The 17,077-nt window shown below is 46.8% G+C and overlaps 1 protein-coding gene across 1 annotated transcript in view; it reads left to right on the top strand.

Annotated features, from left to right (window-relative positions):
* Xkr6 (XK related 6) overlaps positions 1-16,737 on the top strand; it is a 206,827-nt gene extending 190,090 nt beyond the window's left edge. The window contains exon 3 of the mRNA XM_051195511.1: positions 14,895-16,737. Coding sequence (XP_051051468.1) covers positions 14,895-15,859 — 965 coding nt within the window. The 3' untranslated portion in view covers positions 15,860-16,737. The remainder of the gene's footprint in view (positions 1-14,894) is intronic.
* The last annotated feature ends 340 nt before the right edge of the window (positions 16,738-17,077 follow it).

Raw genomic sequence — 17,077 nt, 5'->3', positions numbered from 1 at the left:
GCCTGGGCTACTGGGAAAGGCAGAGAATTGCATACAACTTGAGCTCAGCCATGTAGACTTAGTGTGTGGGACGATTCATTTCCCAGCTGTGTTTTTTTTTTTTTTTGTCAGTGACGTGGGAATAAGAATTGCTTTGGGGTGTTGTGAAAGTTTGTTGAACTTCACGTACACTCCACAGCACACAGCCTAGCATCACAGACCGGCATGACTCTGGAACGTGTAAACACATTGCTGAGGCCTGAACTAACTGTGGAGCTGGAGGGAGCCCCTTAGAGGCAAGGGTCAGAGAAAACTTTTATTGAAGGCTCTTATTTAGTCTGAGTGTCAGCAACAAGGAGAGAGGCAAAGTAATGGCCTTTTGTGCTTTGGGAATAGCATGTCCAAAGGTCCTGGGGTAGGAAAAAAAAAACTTCCTCTGTGGAAGAATACAGCAATGGTGATCTGAAAGTGAAACACAGCATGGCTAGAGCTTGGCAGTGGAGCAGGGGAATAGGGTGGAAGGCAGGTTCCAGAGGAAGCACCTAGTGGGCCCCACAGAAATTAAAAAACATTATGTGCCAGAAGCCATAATTTCAACAACTATGTGGTTGAGCATTTCCATGTAGAGATGAAGAAGACAGAATCGTCCTAGGAATCCCACCAAATACTGAGAAGTTGGATGTTACACGTGCCAAGTGTGGTGCAGATCCCTGGGGTCTGAGCTTTGTGTGCCCTTACATTCTCTCAGTCAGCTAATGGGCAAGAACAGAAGTCCCTGAACAGGGCGGGTGCTTGAAGTGGGGTTGGAACCTGAAGGTAGAATGACCTATGACCCCAGAATGGGACTAGCTACATGCTCCGGACGGGTTGTGCTCTGGGAGCACCTCAGAGGCATGTTTCTTCCCTAGAATCTCCCTAAGCAACCCAGGCTGACAGCTTCTGTTTACTTTGTGCTTTGTTGAGACAGGGTCACTCTGTGTAGCATTGGCTAACCTGAAACTCACTAGGTAGACCAGTCTGACCTTGAGCTTGCTGTCATCCTCCTGTTTCTACTCTACCTCTGTACTGGGATGACAGGCGTGTGACAGTACGCCCAGTAGACTTTGCTATCTTAAGTGACATGCTATAACACTTGGCAGGAGCATTGGGACGCTGCTTAGCAGTGGGGGATGCCAGCCACAGAAGTCCCTGGGCCCAGTCCCCTTGTTTCATACACAGAGGGTGAAGCACAGAAAAGAAACTGCCCAAGGTCACACAGCAAGGAGCATACAAACAAAGGACTTTTATGCTGTCATGGCACTTAGGGCCCCTCCAAACACCATGCCTTGCCTCCCCATTCCACAGATTGTGCAGGGATGATGGTTCGGCAAGTAAAAGTGCTTGTTGTGCAAGCCTAGTAATCTAAGTTCAATCCCTGAGACCTACCTAAAAGGACTCCGCATATTGTCCTTTGTTCTATATAAGTGTGCTGTGGCAAGCATGCACCCCCCAACACACACACACACACACACACACACACACACACACACACACACAAGTAAATAAACACAAGTAACTCCAGACCAATGTCTAACAAAATGAGTCAAGAAAGATAAGAGTCTAAGAAATATGAAACACAGCAACACATTGATTTTCCTTTAAGCAAACATTTAGTCTCAGATACAACTCAAGGTCTTTCTATCTCAACTGGCAAAGGTCCCTGCTAGTTTCTTCTTCAGTTGTGGGCTCTGCTCACATCAAACCCTGGGGAGATGGTTCAGTGGGTGAGAGGGCTTGCTGTGCAGTCACAGGGACCCAAACTCCACCTCTGGTATTCACATAAAAAGCTGGGCATGACCACGTGTGCCTGTAACATCAGTGCCATGGGGGTGGAGACAAGAGGATCACTGAGCTTACTGGCCTCCAGCCTAGCTCCAAGTTTAATGAGAGACCCTGTCTCAAGTGAATGAAAGGGACAGTGATGGAGCAGGACAACCAATGTCTTCCTCTGGTCTCTGTGCACACACACACGTCACACATGTATACACACTGTAGAAACTTGAACCTTAGCTCCTCCTTGGCTTAACATGTAGCCAGAGTCCTGCTAACATCTGAACCACTCAGAAAGGCAAGCGCCCATCCCTTTCTACTGTCCTGCAAAGCTAAAATGCCCAGCCTTTCTCTCCAACTGTCAGCCCAATGAGTGAGCCTTTCTTCCTCTTCTGGGGTTAAACAGTGGCACACAAGAAAACACAGTTTTCCTTCTATCTCCTGGCCAAACTTCTCCTCAGCAGAGGCTGAAGTTCCATTGGTTCTACAGGTGGAGAAAGGCTGGGACCTGGCTCTTGGCTCCTGCATCCATGGAACACTTCATTTCTTTCCTTCTGGAGATCTTTCCTCCTGTGTAAGAAATGCTTTGCAGACTCTTTCTAGTCTGGCTCATATAGGCAAAAAACCAAACAAACAAAAACAAGCAAACAAAAAAAAAACCCCTAAAAAACAAAAACGCAAAAAACAAAAGCATGTTGTTATAACAAAATGCTGAGGCTAGATATTTACAATAGAGATTTATTTATGGAGGTTTGGTGTCCAGAACATGGTGCTAATATATGATAGGGACCTTTTTATCTGTTTGTTTGTTATTAATTAAATTTTTCATTTATTTTACACCCTGACAGGTTTCCCCTTCTTCTCTCCTCCCATTCCTCCCCCTGCCTCCCCTCCTCTGTTTCTGTTCAGAATGAGGCAGGCCTCCCATGGATGTCCACAAAACGTGGCATATTATGTTGAGGTAGGTGGGACTAAGCTCCTCCCTATGTATGAAGGCTTGGTAAGGCAAGCCAGTATAAGGAATAGGTTCCCAAAAGCCAACTCTTTCTTTGGCAGAGACCAAGACAGGATGCAATGGGCAGTCAGGGAGTTAAGATTTTCCATGGACAACCTATGTGCCACTTGTCTGTAATCCCACTGGTTCCTGGGAATGGCAGACTGGGGTTGATGAATCTAAGAGGAGGGCTTCACTCCCCTGGGGGCCTGTCAGGTAACACTGGCGTAGAAACAACCATGACTCAGCATGGCAAGTGATGGTTCAGTTGCTGGATGCAATGAGATGATGTGTAAGAGCTGGGGACAGATGCATCAAGAATCAGAACAGACCCACTCCCATCCTTCAGGAAGCCAGAGGGTCATGTAAACAAGTGAAAGCAAGTAGTTAATCTTCTCTCTTAGGAGCCTGAAGGAGAGCAATGAAGCCTGGATGCCTCTGCAGAGTCATCCTTCCCTAATGATTCCAGGAAAGCATCACAGTGTTCTGGGGCGAGGGCTTCCCTACTTGTCCCCTAGGTGGTCTGAAGACTGTCACCTAGAAGAATGGTGCCGTCCCCTGTGAGCACTGAGCGCTGACATTGCTTAGCATCCTTCCTTGTGTAGCTGTGTCCCTCAGGGAACACACTCTCCATCACTCTCTCAGTGGTCCTTTGCAAACTACAGCAAACCCCTTCTATCCCCACTTCTACTCTTGATACCAAAGAAGCACCCAATGCAATGGCTGATGTGGAGACTATGCTATCAAAGGCATACCCGATTCTTCCAGGGCCCCAGTGTCAAAGACTTAGGTCCCAGGGCAAAATGGTTCTCAGCACTCAGCCTCCCTCTAAGCCATGTTCCTGCCTTTATGTATCAGGAATAATGTTCTCTGCAGTCATTCACAGAGGATGCCCAGAGGATAAAGTCTTGCCAGTACTGGGCTCAAGGTACTGTGATGGCAGAGCAGAGTGGTCACTACTCTCTGAGGGCTCACATTCTAGTGAATGCAGGCAAAAATAAATAGGTACATGAATATAACGCCAAGAACATATGGAAGTTTTATGTAGATATAGATATAGATATATATGAAGACAACATATGCTGATACTCTTTATAAGCATTATATATATATATATATATATATATTTGGTTCATGTATCTATTCACGCTATATATATATATGTGTGTGTGTGTATGTATATAGAAACTATATATATATATACATATATATATATATACGCACAGTTATATAAAAAAGGAAAGATTCATTATTCATTGCATTTTCAAAGTCTGTATTTTTACCCCTGACTCACAGAAGATAAATTAAGTCTTAGTAGCATCATTGCCCAAGACTATAAGGCTATTATACCCATGCTAGATATCTTGTGGCAGAGTCCATGCTCCTCCCAGGACATCTCTCAGACTCTATTCAAATGCCACCATATTTGGGAGGCATAGAGGATTGGGTGTGTTCTAGGTCTTTGCTCGGTGAGAACAGGTTTACTAGACTCCTCAGGGAGGGTAGATGAAGACGGCCTGCTTTCTGTGTTTCAGCCAAGCAGATCCAGGCTCCCACAAGCCCTGACCATGCAGCTGGGTAGCTGACATTTGTTTTGAGTCTCCGAGGCTTGCCTTTATCCAGCTGGCTGTGGAGATGCTATTTTGATATTTCTGACAACATCTTAGAAGGGAGAATCCAGGGAAACAGCTCTTCTGCTGGGTGCTTTAAATGCTGTTATCTGACCTTCAAGAACCTTGAGGGGAGAGCTGCTCTCTTTGGGGTGCAGCATGTCTCCAGGTGGCCCCCTGGGCAAGTGGATGAGCCCCAGTGCCCAGAAGAGCTCCATGGTGTTACACTCTTCTGGTTTTGCTAGCCATAGGAAAAATGCTATGGAGGGTCCATGACTAAGTTAAGGCAATGGCTTTTTCCTAGGAGCTGATTGACCTGACAAAATACGTGACGAAGGCAGGTTGGGAAAGGGTTTACTCTGGCTCAGTTTGAGAGGAGAGTCCATCATGGTGGGGAAGGTATGGTGGCAGAGGTGAGTCACTGCACCTGCTGTCAGGATGTAGAAAGGGATGAATATTGACCATCAACCCCTTTTCTCCTTTTTATTCCATCTGGGACCACAGCTTACTGGGGGGGGGGGGGATTCCCCATTCAGTTAGCCACATCTAGAAACACTCTCCCAGACACGCACCCTGACCTCCTTCCATGGTGGTTTTGAGTCTCATCAAGTTGGAAATCAATATTACTATCATAGAAAAAAGAAGGAAAGAAAGAATAATTACCGAGCATAGTGGTGGAGCACATCTTTAATCCCAGTACTTGGGAGGCAGAGGCAGGTGGATCTCTGTGCACTTGAAGGCAGCCTAGCCTACAGAGTGAGTTCCAGGACAGCTAGGACTATATAGAGAGACCCTGTCTCAAAAGCAAAAGCAACAAATTGCCATCAGAGGAGTCTGCACTCTTTATCAGAGCCAAAGACAATTTATAGTGTTCTGGTTTCCCTGTGTCTACACTCATGGAGCTCTCTGGTGCCAGGTACCATTTGTTTGACTTTTCATAAAACATGGAAAGATGAGAGAAAGTCCTATCATCAGACATCAACCTCAGTGTGATTAGATCTAGGGGCAGATGATTCTTCCTCTGGGGCTGCCTTATTCACTGCAGGGTGTTTGAAAGCCTCCCCAGCCTCCAGCTACCGAATGACAGCAATTACTGTATCCTGAGTTATAAAAGCCAAAAATGTCTCCCACACACTACCTGACACCCAGTGTAGGACAAAATCATGCCACTGGGGATAACTGCCTGGCTGTTACAGAAAAACGTTGGCTGAGTATGGTTTACCATGGGGTCAGCCTCCTAACCTTGAACCTATAGATATCAGGTTTCATGAAAAATGGGCTTTGTTGATCCCATGACGAGCTCTGGACTGAGAGGATGAATCTGATCACCTGGATGTACCTGATAGGAGGGAGGCAGGCCAGCAGGACAGGGAATGTGGCAGTGGAATCTGAAAGTCATGAAGACACCATGCCACTGAACTTGAAGACAGAGAAAGGGGCCACTGGCTAAGGGATATAGGCAGCTCCAGAAGTTGAGAGGCAAGGAAGCAGATTGTTCCCGGAGCCTCCAGCTGGCTCTCGGCCCTGCCAGTGCTTCAGAAATGAGAGCCTGACCTCCAGAACTTCGCAGAGACAAACACACTTGCTTTCTGCCAGTACACATGTGGTCCTTTGTTCCATCAGTTACAGGAAACTGAAATCATGGGGAAGGTAGATTTAAATGAGCAATTAAGACAACTGTGCCTTGGAGAGTTCCAGGTGTCCGTTCACAGCATCGCTTTGGCCAGGGAATCAGTGGCTTTGTTATCAGAACTTGCGTTTCTGGCATTGCTTATGAAACAGCATGCGTGAGGCATTTGCTCAAGAATTGTGTTGGGCAACTACTCTGCTGGCTCAGAGCCTGTAGGAGTAGATAAGAAAGCTTTTCTCCACTCAAAACTAAAAGTCAAGGGTTGGGGGGAATACCCCAGCAAGTCATGCATCTATATTGCACCAATATTTAAAAAAAGAAAAAAGCCAGGCACATCAGTATATCCCTGTAATTGTAGCACTGGGGAGACAGAAATGGGATTGAAAAAAGATGCCCAACTCCGAACCTCCACATGCAAATATACATCCATGCATGTGCATTCATGTGTGTATAAATACACACATGACCATGTGCACACTCACGTGCACATGAAGATTGAGAGTCAGTCCTATCCAAAGAGAAGTCATAGTTAAGGGATGGGGTATGGCAGACAGTCTGCAGAAAGTGGCTCTGAAGTAGCGGCAATGGAGGAGCAATGTTTGGGGTGCTGTGGCAAGGCCAGAAGTGGTTTCCACTCTGTATCCCAGAGTATATGTAAGATGCTCAAGAAGGAGGCAATGCCCAGGATGAGCTCTTAGAATGAATTGGAGGTGGGCAAGCAAAGAAAGCAGGGGGGGGGGGAGGATCTACGTAAGCTGAGGCAGCAGCAAGTTCTCAAGACAGAATGGCACATACTTGCAGCCTATGTGTCCTGTTTGCAAGCACTCACGTGGTTGCAGTCAGCTTTTCTCTGTACTGGGTGCTAAGCCAAGCCCTGTTACTGCCGGTTCCTTCCACTCTTAAAGTGATACCCTCAAAGAGAGCTGTCAGTCATCATGGATTTCTCACAGTTGAGGGGGTGGGCATGGGCCCAGCATCTCTTTGAGGGACCAGGCAGCTCTTAGCTGGCTCTGGGCTCATGTCAGAAACATGCTGCCTTCCTGCCCAAGAGCAGCTCAGCTCACCAACTCCTGAGACTAGCCAATTGGGGAAGAAACTACTGGATGCTCTTTGGATTGTAGCCCAAGGTAATTGGGAATTAGGAGTTGGGTATCTCAGGCTTGCATCCTCCTACCCAATACTTACTAGTTTAGCTGTCTGACTGATTGGTAATTTAACTGCCTTAAGGAATATGTTTATTATGATTCAAGTATGGCAAGGCAGCACCTCAGGGGGCAGCTGCCACTGAAGGCCATGGGGCTGCCAGGGGAGATGACCCAGCTGGTAAAATGCTTTCTCTGCAACCTTGAGGACTTGAGTTTCTGTGGCATTCATGTACAAAGTCACACATGGTGGTTCATGCCTGTGCTCCCAGCTCTGAGGAAACAGATGGGAGGAGCCCCAGGACTTGCTCATTAGCAATCCTCACCAATGGGTACAGCCTAGGTTCAGTGAGAGACTAAAAACAACAACAACAACAATAAACTATTAAGGAAGACACCTGAACATAACCTCTGGTGTCCACATATAGATGGGCCCACACACATGTACATGCATGAACACACATACACACAAAAAAGAAAGCGTTTGTAATTCCCAGATCTGGAAAGGAAGCTCATTGTGCCCTGGGGTTTGTACAGGAAGCCATGTGCCAAACAGGAAGCAAAGACTGAGGGAAGCAGGAAGGGAGAAGTTTGCCACTAGCTCATATTGTGGCTTCCACCGAAACAGCAGGCAGGAAGGTAAGCAGAACAGTTCAGGGATGGCTGGAGTGAATCATTATGCCCCCCTAGTCAGAGGGCGATGTATCTGTTTGTCCCTGGCCTGGGGTGATAAGGGCAAGTGGCAGGTGGACCAGAGGGTGACAGCTCCTGGAAGAGGCGGTGTTTTATACTGAGATTTGAAAGCATTTGCTCACAGGCAAAGTCGGCTATCTCTAGGAATTACCAGACTTCTCCAGGGGCAGAAAGGCCAGAAATGTCAAAGCATCAGATCAAAGGCCTGCTGAGCCCAGAAATGATGAACAGCTCCCTTGCCTCCCTGAGCATGAGATTTCCTGTGAAATGGAGACAGTGATAGGCAGTTAAAGGTGGTTGTTCAGAATGAGTGAAATAACACAGGGTTTGGCATAGCACCCAATGCTTTGGAAGCCTTTCTTCTGTTTTTCAAGCAGTTCTTCCTAAAATACAAAGACACACATTGGGGCTTCCTGGGAGCACCCCTTCCCATAGTTAAGACAAGTAGGAGATTATGAAGGCTGAGTGGATCAAAATCTTAACCCAGATACATACTGCAGAATGTGATGCTAGCTAGGAACTCTTGCATGAAAAAAAAAAAAAAAAAAAACCACATAATTCTAGAGAAATCCCTCAAAGTTTGACCCTGCCCTTGGGAGCTAACCTTTACTACAAGCAAAGCAGAAAAGGAGATTTAGCATTTGTGTACGACAGGGTGGAGAGTAAACAGGGAAGCAGGATATGCAGTGAAGGTTGTGTTTTGAATGTGGTGTTTGGGGGCCAAGAAGCTGATCTTTGAGTGAAGGTCCCAGTGATGTGACATGCGTGAATACTGGGGAAGAGAACCTCAAGCAGAGACAATGCCCTGGGGCACAGTGATCCTGGAGAGGTTGACATGGTGGACTCCTGAGAGGACAAAGGGGTTTATGGGGGCCTCCACAGTCCTGGACCCTATCTCTGGGCCTTCTGGAGATGGACTACTGAGAAGTGCAGGAAGGAGCTGGCAGGTGCATGCATAGCTCTGAGGCAGCCTAGACTGAGTGGAGCCTTGGAAGTCCATGTAAGGATCACAGCTGTACTGAAGGGATGTGGCCCATCTGTCATAGCAGGCTAACCATGCAGTGGTTTGGAAGCCAGGACAATTCTATGGCTCCAAGAGTCTATGATTAATTTCTCCTTGCTGCCTGTGGGCTGTGGGTCTCTGAGGAGTGGCCACAGGCTATTCTGGAGTGTTTGTGGGGACAAGTGCCATGTGGCCACAAGCTTACTTTATGCTCTGCACCAGGACAGTGAGCGAGCCATGAGGCTCACTGCTAGGAACTTACCTTCACTGAACACGAGGCATTTAACAGTCTGATCTTTGGCATGCACCAAGCATCCAAGCTCCAAGTGAGAAGAAACTTTGGATATTCCCAGGTGTAGCTAGGCGGTTTCCTGGGGCCTTGAGAGTCTCTTCAGAGCTTGTGTTGCCCAGGGAAACACTGATCTTTGGGTTGATCTCAGAAATGGAAGTCTTGCTAGGGAGCTAGCCACTGTAGCACCATGAGCCTGCACTGTAGTCTCAGCCTAATACCTGATGGGACAGTGGCCACAAAGGATTCTATGAGGGCCACTGCTTTCTTTGTGGTCTGAGTCTTAGTCTCCTGGGGAAGGCTGAAAGGGCTTTAAGAGCCTCCCATTGGTTCTACAGAGCCTGTGTTCTCTTCTACTCCAGCAAGATTCAAATCTCCATGCCTACTTTCCCACCACCCACTTAGCCCCTCACAAAGACTAGCAGTGTCTAGGAGCTTTAAGGCATGGATCACTTTCAAGATCCAATCCTGTGTCTAGTCTCCTGCCAGGTACATGGTTTGGAATGTTTCCTTAAATTTCTTCATTTAAAAATAAAATGAATTAAGGAGCTAGAGACATGATTCAGTGGTTAAAGCACTTGCTACTCTTGGAGAGAAGCTGGGTTGGGTTCCCAGCACTTACACTACCTGTAACTGCATTACAGGGCTTGGCTTCTGGTGCCCTCTTCTGGCCTTCCCAGTTATGTGCACACATGTGGTATGCATACAGACTAACACACACACACACACACACAAATTAAATAGAATTAAATGAATTAAATAGAATACCACACCAGTTTATTCACCATCACAGAGTGCCACAAGCTGAATAGCATAGAAAAAATGACTTCCCCAAGGTTCAAGAGACTGGAATTCTGGATCAAGATGTCAATGGATGGCTTCTCTTGAGGTCTCTCTCCTTAGATTATAGACAGTGCCTTTGCCAGGTCCTAATGTGGTCCTTCTCTGTGTTTGTGTGTCCCTAGTATCTCTTTGTGACTTCCTCTCCCCTTATGAGGATGTTAGTCATGACTAATTAGGAATACCCATATCATCTTACTTTGCCTTAACCTGCTCTGTAAAGACCTATCTCAGTTGATCTGGATGGGGTAGCAACTCTCGAGAGGCTGAAATAGGAGGCCTATGAGTTTGAGGTAAACCTGGGTGACAAGATGAAACCCTGACTGAGAAACAACAAGAACCCATCTCCACATTCTTAGGTACTAGAGGTGAGGACTTCAACACACAGATCTAGAGAGGACCCAGTTCTGCCCATGACCAGTACTGCTTCCATGGTCCTAATAAGACCATGAGTTAAATGTTGGTGTTCAGAGGGTTATGCCTATGTTCTCCTGGACAGCTGGGCATCGGCCAAGAGTAGTACAGCACAGGAGAAGCACATCTTCTGTTCTAGTTTGTCATCCCCATGTGTATCCCTAACATCATCTGGCTGCCTTCAGCTAGTGGCTTGCCATCAAACAGTTGAACTAATGGTTTCATGAATTTGGAGAGGTCACAAGCTTTATCCCAAAAAAAAGATGCAGGTGTGGTCTGGCCAAGCCATGCACATTTACTCCACCAATTGACAAAATGTCTAGTGTTGTAACTGAGTTTGGATGAATTTGGATGGGTTGAAAATAGGTCTATCTGATACCTGTACCATTGGATCTTGATATGGAGAACAAAGGTCACTGTGTGGTGAACACACAGAGAGAAACCTATTTCCTGCATGGAGTCTTATAAGCCTGGCTTTTCTCAGCTCTTCAGTGAGGTGGAATAAGGCCTTCGGCCACCACTAACTTTGGATGAAAGAGATATGCTGGAGCCTTGAGTAGAGCAGGGGATTTTATGGTGAAAGTGGTGGGAGTGAGGGTTTGGACATCACAGGGTTATCCTTCTCCCTCTACAACCCCTGCTTTGTGTGGGTATTAGGTCATTTTCACACCACTTACCTACCTGCCCCCTCCCAGGCTCTGGCATGCCTTTTGATTTAGGGGCCTATTTGTACTCCCAAAGACAAAGCCCCAAGGAGTCAGTGGCTAGTAATTAGAATAGGTCTGTTATTGGAGCAGGCCAGTGACCTTCATTACAAATGACCTTGGGAACTTAAAAAACCCCAGCTGTCAGAGGGCAAGATGGAGGAGAGACAGCATCAGCTGAGCAGTACCAGGTAAAAGAACAAACGCTATCCTATGCTGCATGACCACTGGGCCTAAGAATAATCTTGGGCAAGGCTTTCTGGGGGATGAGCAGGTTGAGAAGCATGTATGAGACGCTCCTCTTCCAAAATCCACGTGGCAGTTCTAGACTTTACCATGTGAGAAATAACTGAGGTTGTGAGATGAGACCTGCCTGTCACTGTTGAGCACTCCCGTGGGCTTTGCTTCTCCACCCTCACATGACCATCTCCATCCCACATGACCATCTCCACCCCACATGACCATCTCCACCCCACATGACCATCTCCACCCCACATGACCATCTCCACCCCCACATGACCATCTCCACCCCCACATGACCACTTCCTGAGCCTTCCCATAAGCCTGTGATAAATGCCGTGTAATATTTCAAGAGCATCTGCACCATGCTCTTCATGGAAAGCCCAGAAGACTCATCGCAGAACCAGTAACATCAGTGCCACCAAGGGTGAGACAAGAACAGAGCCTCAGAGCAGGGCAGAGTTGGCACAGAGGCAGGCAGAGCTCTGAGTTCTGATCTGCAGAATCAGTTCCAGGACAGCCAATGCTAAACAGAGAAAACAAATCAAAGGAACAAAGCTCAGCAGTGGATGAGGATGGGGCACGAATAGCCTGGGAACAGGGAGGTAGAGCGTGGTATTTGGCTGTTACTGGTGAGCAGAAAACACCGAAAGCCCTGTACTCAGAATGGGGACAATGTCACCAAACAGAGTGGTGAAACTAGAACTGTGGAGGCCAAAGTCTGTCCTGCTCTGGCACCCCAACTCTATTCAAAGTTATGCTTAGAACTAAACAAATTGAGGCCCTGCTCCAGAAAATGCTGAGTAGAAAGTAATAGGGGGAGTAGCAGTTTTCACTGTGTTAGAAGGAACCCCAAATCAAACCATCTTCCTACTTAACTTTCATAAAACTCCTTTCTGGCAGCCAAGTCATGACAGTCTCCAACAGGTGATTACATATTAGCCCCAAGAAATGAATTCAACCTTGGCAGTGGTGGCACACACTTTTAATCCTAGCACTTAGGAGGCTGTGTGAGTTCTAGGCCAGCCTGATCTACAGAATGAGTTCCAGGACATCTAGGACTACACAGAGAAACCATGTCTCAAAATATCAATGAGAGAGAGTTGGGGGAACTAGTTCAAAGCTGGGCATGGAGACACACTCCATTAATCTCAGCACTGGGAAGGCAGAGATAGGTGGATCTCTGTGTTTTTGAGGCCAGTCTGGCTTACAAAATAAGAACAAGTTCGAGGGCAGCCAGGGCTGTTACACAGAAAAATCCTATCTTAAAAAACAAAACAAAAGAAAAGGGAAAGGAGGGAGGGAGAGAAGGGGGAAGGAGAGAGGGGGAGGAGAGAAAGAAAAAAATGAGTTTGAGGCTGGGAAGAGAGTTCAGTCAATCAACTGTTTACCATGCAAGCATAAGGATGACAATTTGATCCTCAGCATCACATAAAAAGCCTTGTAATCTCAAGGGTATAGAGACAAGTGCATCCCTGGAGGTCACTAGCTAGCCAGGCTAACCTTCTTGGTAACCCCAAGTCCCAATGAGAGGACCTGCCTCAAAACATAAAGTGTACAGCTCCTAAGGAATATCGCTTGACGTTGACCTCTAGTCTGTACATGCTTGTGCACATGTCTGTGCATACCTATACATGTACACACACACACACACACACACACACACACACACACACACACACCTGTGCATGTACACAAACAAAAATGAATGAGTTCAGTTGTTAGAACTCTAGAAATTGAGTCAGGATGATTCAGAGTTCCAAGCTAACCTGAGCTACAGTGGTGAGTTTGAGACTAACCTAGGCTACTTAGAAATGCATTCAAGGGGGTGGGGGAGAAGAAGTAAGGAAGGCTGGATAGTCAGGTGGCAGACGAGGATGTTTGAAAGGACCTCCCTGAGAGTGTCCCAGGGATTAAGTCTGACACAAGCTACAATGGTATGACTTCCTTCTCCCTGCCCTTTGGAAACCCACAACCAAGTCAAGTGAAACCTGCCCTTCCTACTTCACCCTTGTAGCCAGATCACAACCTATCTCTGAGTGTCTGGATCACAAACCATGTTTGGTCTCTGGGGTGCATGCCTTGCATATAGGACAAGCAGGCAGGATATTCAAATGTCCATTATAGAATTTTCCAGAGAAGCTGGATGAAAATCCACCATCACCACTCTCAAGATTTTTTTTCTATTTGTTTCCTGTTTGTCTTAACTCTTCACTGATGGGAGCAGCAGCACATGCTCCTGGTGACAGTCAAACATTTAGATGTTCAGTGTTCTCTGTGTGCTGCCCACATGCTGGGTTTGCTATGGCTCCTGACATACTATTTTACAGTATGTCAGAGAGAAGGGAAGGAGGGAGATTTGTGAGATGGGCAGGGTCATAATTCTGGAACCAGCAAGCAGAAGTACTTTGGTTCCTCCTTGAAATTTGGATCATTGTGAGCTAGCATGCAGGGACACGGGTGAAGGGTCTGAGGCATCTTTCTTGGTCCCTTGAGTGCTTAAACCTGATTTTAACATGAATGGGTAGTGTAGCACCGATTTCATCTTGGCAGACTATAACAGGGGAGTCATGCTTGTGAGACAAGACAGTTTATTAAGGAGACCATCAATGATGATGTGATAGCCAGGTCTCCAGATGCACTTAGTTCTGAATTTTAAGAAGTTCCCCCACAAGGGGATGCTAGATGCTCATTTGGGCTATGCATGAAGACTTAGGGGATGATGGAGGAATCCTGTAGGACATTATGCAACCTCTTACACTTAGTTCTTCATGGGTGGATTGGATCATAACCAGTAGCTATCATTGCCATTTCATTTGATTTGTTTATAAACATCAACTACCACCAAACCCATAAGGGGAAGGAGTACTTCCAAAGCAGGAGGTGGTTGCTTCTAACCTGGGAGACCGGAGGAGGGAGGACAACATGGCAAGGGATGACCTCAAGGGGACTTGAGCAAGGGTTGTGAGAAAGCAAGAAGAATGCATGTGGAGGTCAATAGAATGTCATGGGTGGCCAGCTAAGGGGGAAGGACATCCCACGGTGGCTTGAGATGGCTGCTTATGGAGAAGGTCGAGTAGAAGAAGGCACAAAAAAGGGCATTTGGGATTTTGAATGAGCTCCCCGGCACTTTAATAGAAAAGGACGGTTGAAGGAGGAGCTTGAGCTAGGGCGGTTGTTGGTGGGCCTCCGCAAACCCGAGATCACTTCTGTAGGTTCCTTGTGACCAATGCAATCCGCCGCCAGTGCATCCTTCAGGTGGAGAGTGAGACCCACTAGTCACAGCTGTTGCCCCATTTCCCAACTCCAGGCCAAGCAGAGCTCTCCACCCTACTACTCCTGAGCCTCGAGACTCTCAGATTGAAACCGACTTCAGGCACCCAGAGATGTCTGAAACAGCTGGGACTCTGGTCCAGTGCCTGATTTTGTTTTTCTCTCCTTCTCCAGAAAGTGGGGGGGGGGAGGCATCTCCTCAGCCAGGAGCCCCGCCGATGTCCACATTAGGTATCCAAGGTTTTAACTGTGTGGGTTTGTGTCTTTTTGGCAGGTGTCTCCTCTGTGACTTCCCTGATGTCCCTGGCTTGGGTGCTAGCCTCCTATCACAAGCTGCTGCGGGACTCCAGGGACGACAAGAAGAGCATGAGTTATAGAGGGGCCCTCATCCACCTCTTCTGGCGCCTCTTCACCATCTCATCCCGAGTTATCTCTTTCGCCCTCTTTGCTTCCATCTTCCAGCTGTATTTCGGGATCTTTGTGGTGGTGCACTGGTGCGCCATGGCCTTCTGGATCATCCATGGAGGGACAGACTTCTGCATGTCCAAGTGGGAGGAGATCCTCTTCAACATGGTGGTAGGGATCGTGTACATTTTCTGCTGGTTTAACGTCAAGGAAGGGCGGACTCGATATCGAATGTTCGCGTACTATACGATAGTCTTGACCGAGAATGCTGCCTTGACGTTCCTTTGGTATTTTTACAGAAACCCGGAGAACACTGACTCCTATGCCGTGCCAGCACTGTGTTGTGTCTTCGTTAGCTTTGTGGCTGGGATTGCGCTCATGCTCTTATACTATGGCGTGTTGCATCCCATGGGGCCGCGGGCTAAGGTCTTTGCCAGCTCCTGTTGTGCCGAGCTGCTCTGGGGCATCCCTTTGCCCCCTGATGTTGAGCCTATGGCACCTCAGACCCCTGGGTACCGGGGGACCCAGGTCACTCCCACCAGAGCCGTGACGGAACAGCAGGAGGACCTCACGGCTGACACTTGCCTGCCCGTATTCCAAGTGAGACCCATGGGGCCCTCCACCCCATCAGGGCGTCCTTACCACCCAGAAGGGCCCCTGATTAAGATTGACATGCCAAGAAAGCGGTACCCGGCCTGGGATGCGCACTTTGTAGACAGGAGGCTGCGGAGGACTATTAACATCCTGCAGTATGTCACCCCCACTGCAGTGGGCATTCGCTACCGAGATGGGCCTCTGCTCTATGAGCTGCTGCAGTATGAGTCTTCACTCTAGAATACCTTGACCCAGATTGAGAAGGGGACCTTAGATTTGGTTGCGGTCAATGCCGCCTGCAAGAAATATAACCCTCCCTTCCCCCAATACACAGAACCACCACCAACACCGCCACCACCACCAACACCACCACCAACACCACCACCAACACTACAAAAAGATCAATAAGTCACATCCCCTTCAGATAAGCTTTCTTTCCAGTCACTATATGTATACAAAGATATTCTCTATGTTTTGTAAGTAAAAACAAAAAGGAAACCTTTCTTTTGTTTTTTACACATAAGAAACAGTATTGGAAAAAATAATCCCACACTACAGTTCCTAGGGTGGAGAAGGAGGAGCTATCTCCTCTCCAAAAGAAACAAACAGAAAAAAGTTTTCTACTTTACACCAAGTGTAGATCATTTATGGGATTGGTGCTGATTGAGAGAATAAAACAAAACAAAACAAAACAAAACAACAAACAAAAACCTTCAACTGCCTTATGCCCTTAGGTGCTGAGTTTCTTTAGGTACTGTCATGTTTTCTCACACAAAACTCTCTGGCAACTTTTGCACCAGGAGAGAAAAAAATTAAATAATCAAATGAAACAAAATCTACCAATAGAGCAAACAAATTAAAACAACAAACAGATATCATACAAAAACAATCCTTCCTATCTGATGATTTGTGTTGAAAAACAAACAAATTGACCAAAAGCAAAGGCATAGAAACCCTTCTTTATTCATTTTTCTCTTGCTCCTTCCCCATTTTTCAAAGCCTTCCAGAAGCTAACGGGCTACTTGGCTCTCCACTGGCCGGAAAAGCTACTCGAAGGCTGACTATGTGCCATTTTAACATTTGCCTAGCAAGAATTACATTGTTTTCCTGTGCAAAAAAACAAACAAAAAACAAAAACAAAAAAATAATAATTAATAAAAAAGAGACAAAACAAGAATGAAACCCCCAAACGCCCAATTTGGTAAATTCTAAAAGCAGAACAAAGGAAGTGTCCATAAACACCATCAAAGAGAATCAGTAATGATAAAACTCAGCATGGTAGAAAAAGGACAACATCAATTTAAAGGCACAATACTCAGTCAGACTGGTGACAATGATCTCTTCCGTCATTTTAAGGCTGAGGAGTGTGTGTGTGTGTGTGTGTGTGTGTGTGTGTGTGTGACAGTGCGAAAGGCCTCTTCTCTCTTCATTTGGTGGGAAGCCTTAAATTGATCTGGA

The sequence above is a fragment of the Phodopus roborovskii genome, unplaced genomic scaffold (genome assembly GCF_943737965.1).
Source record: "Phodopus roborovskii unplaced genomic scaffold, PHOROB, whole genome shotgun sequence".
NCBI lineage: Eukaryota > Metazoa > Chordata > Mammalia > Rodentia > Cricetidae > Phodopus > Phodopus roborovskii.
The sequence above is the reverse complement of the archived record's forward strand: the minus strand, read 5'-3'. Positions and strand labels throughout refer to the sequence as shown.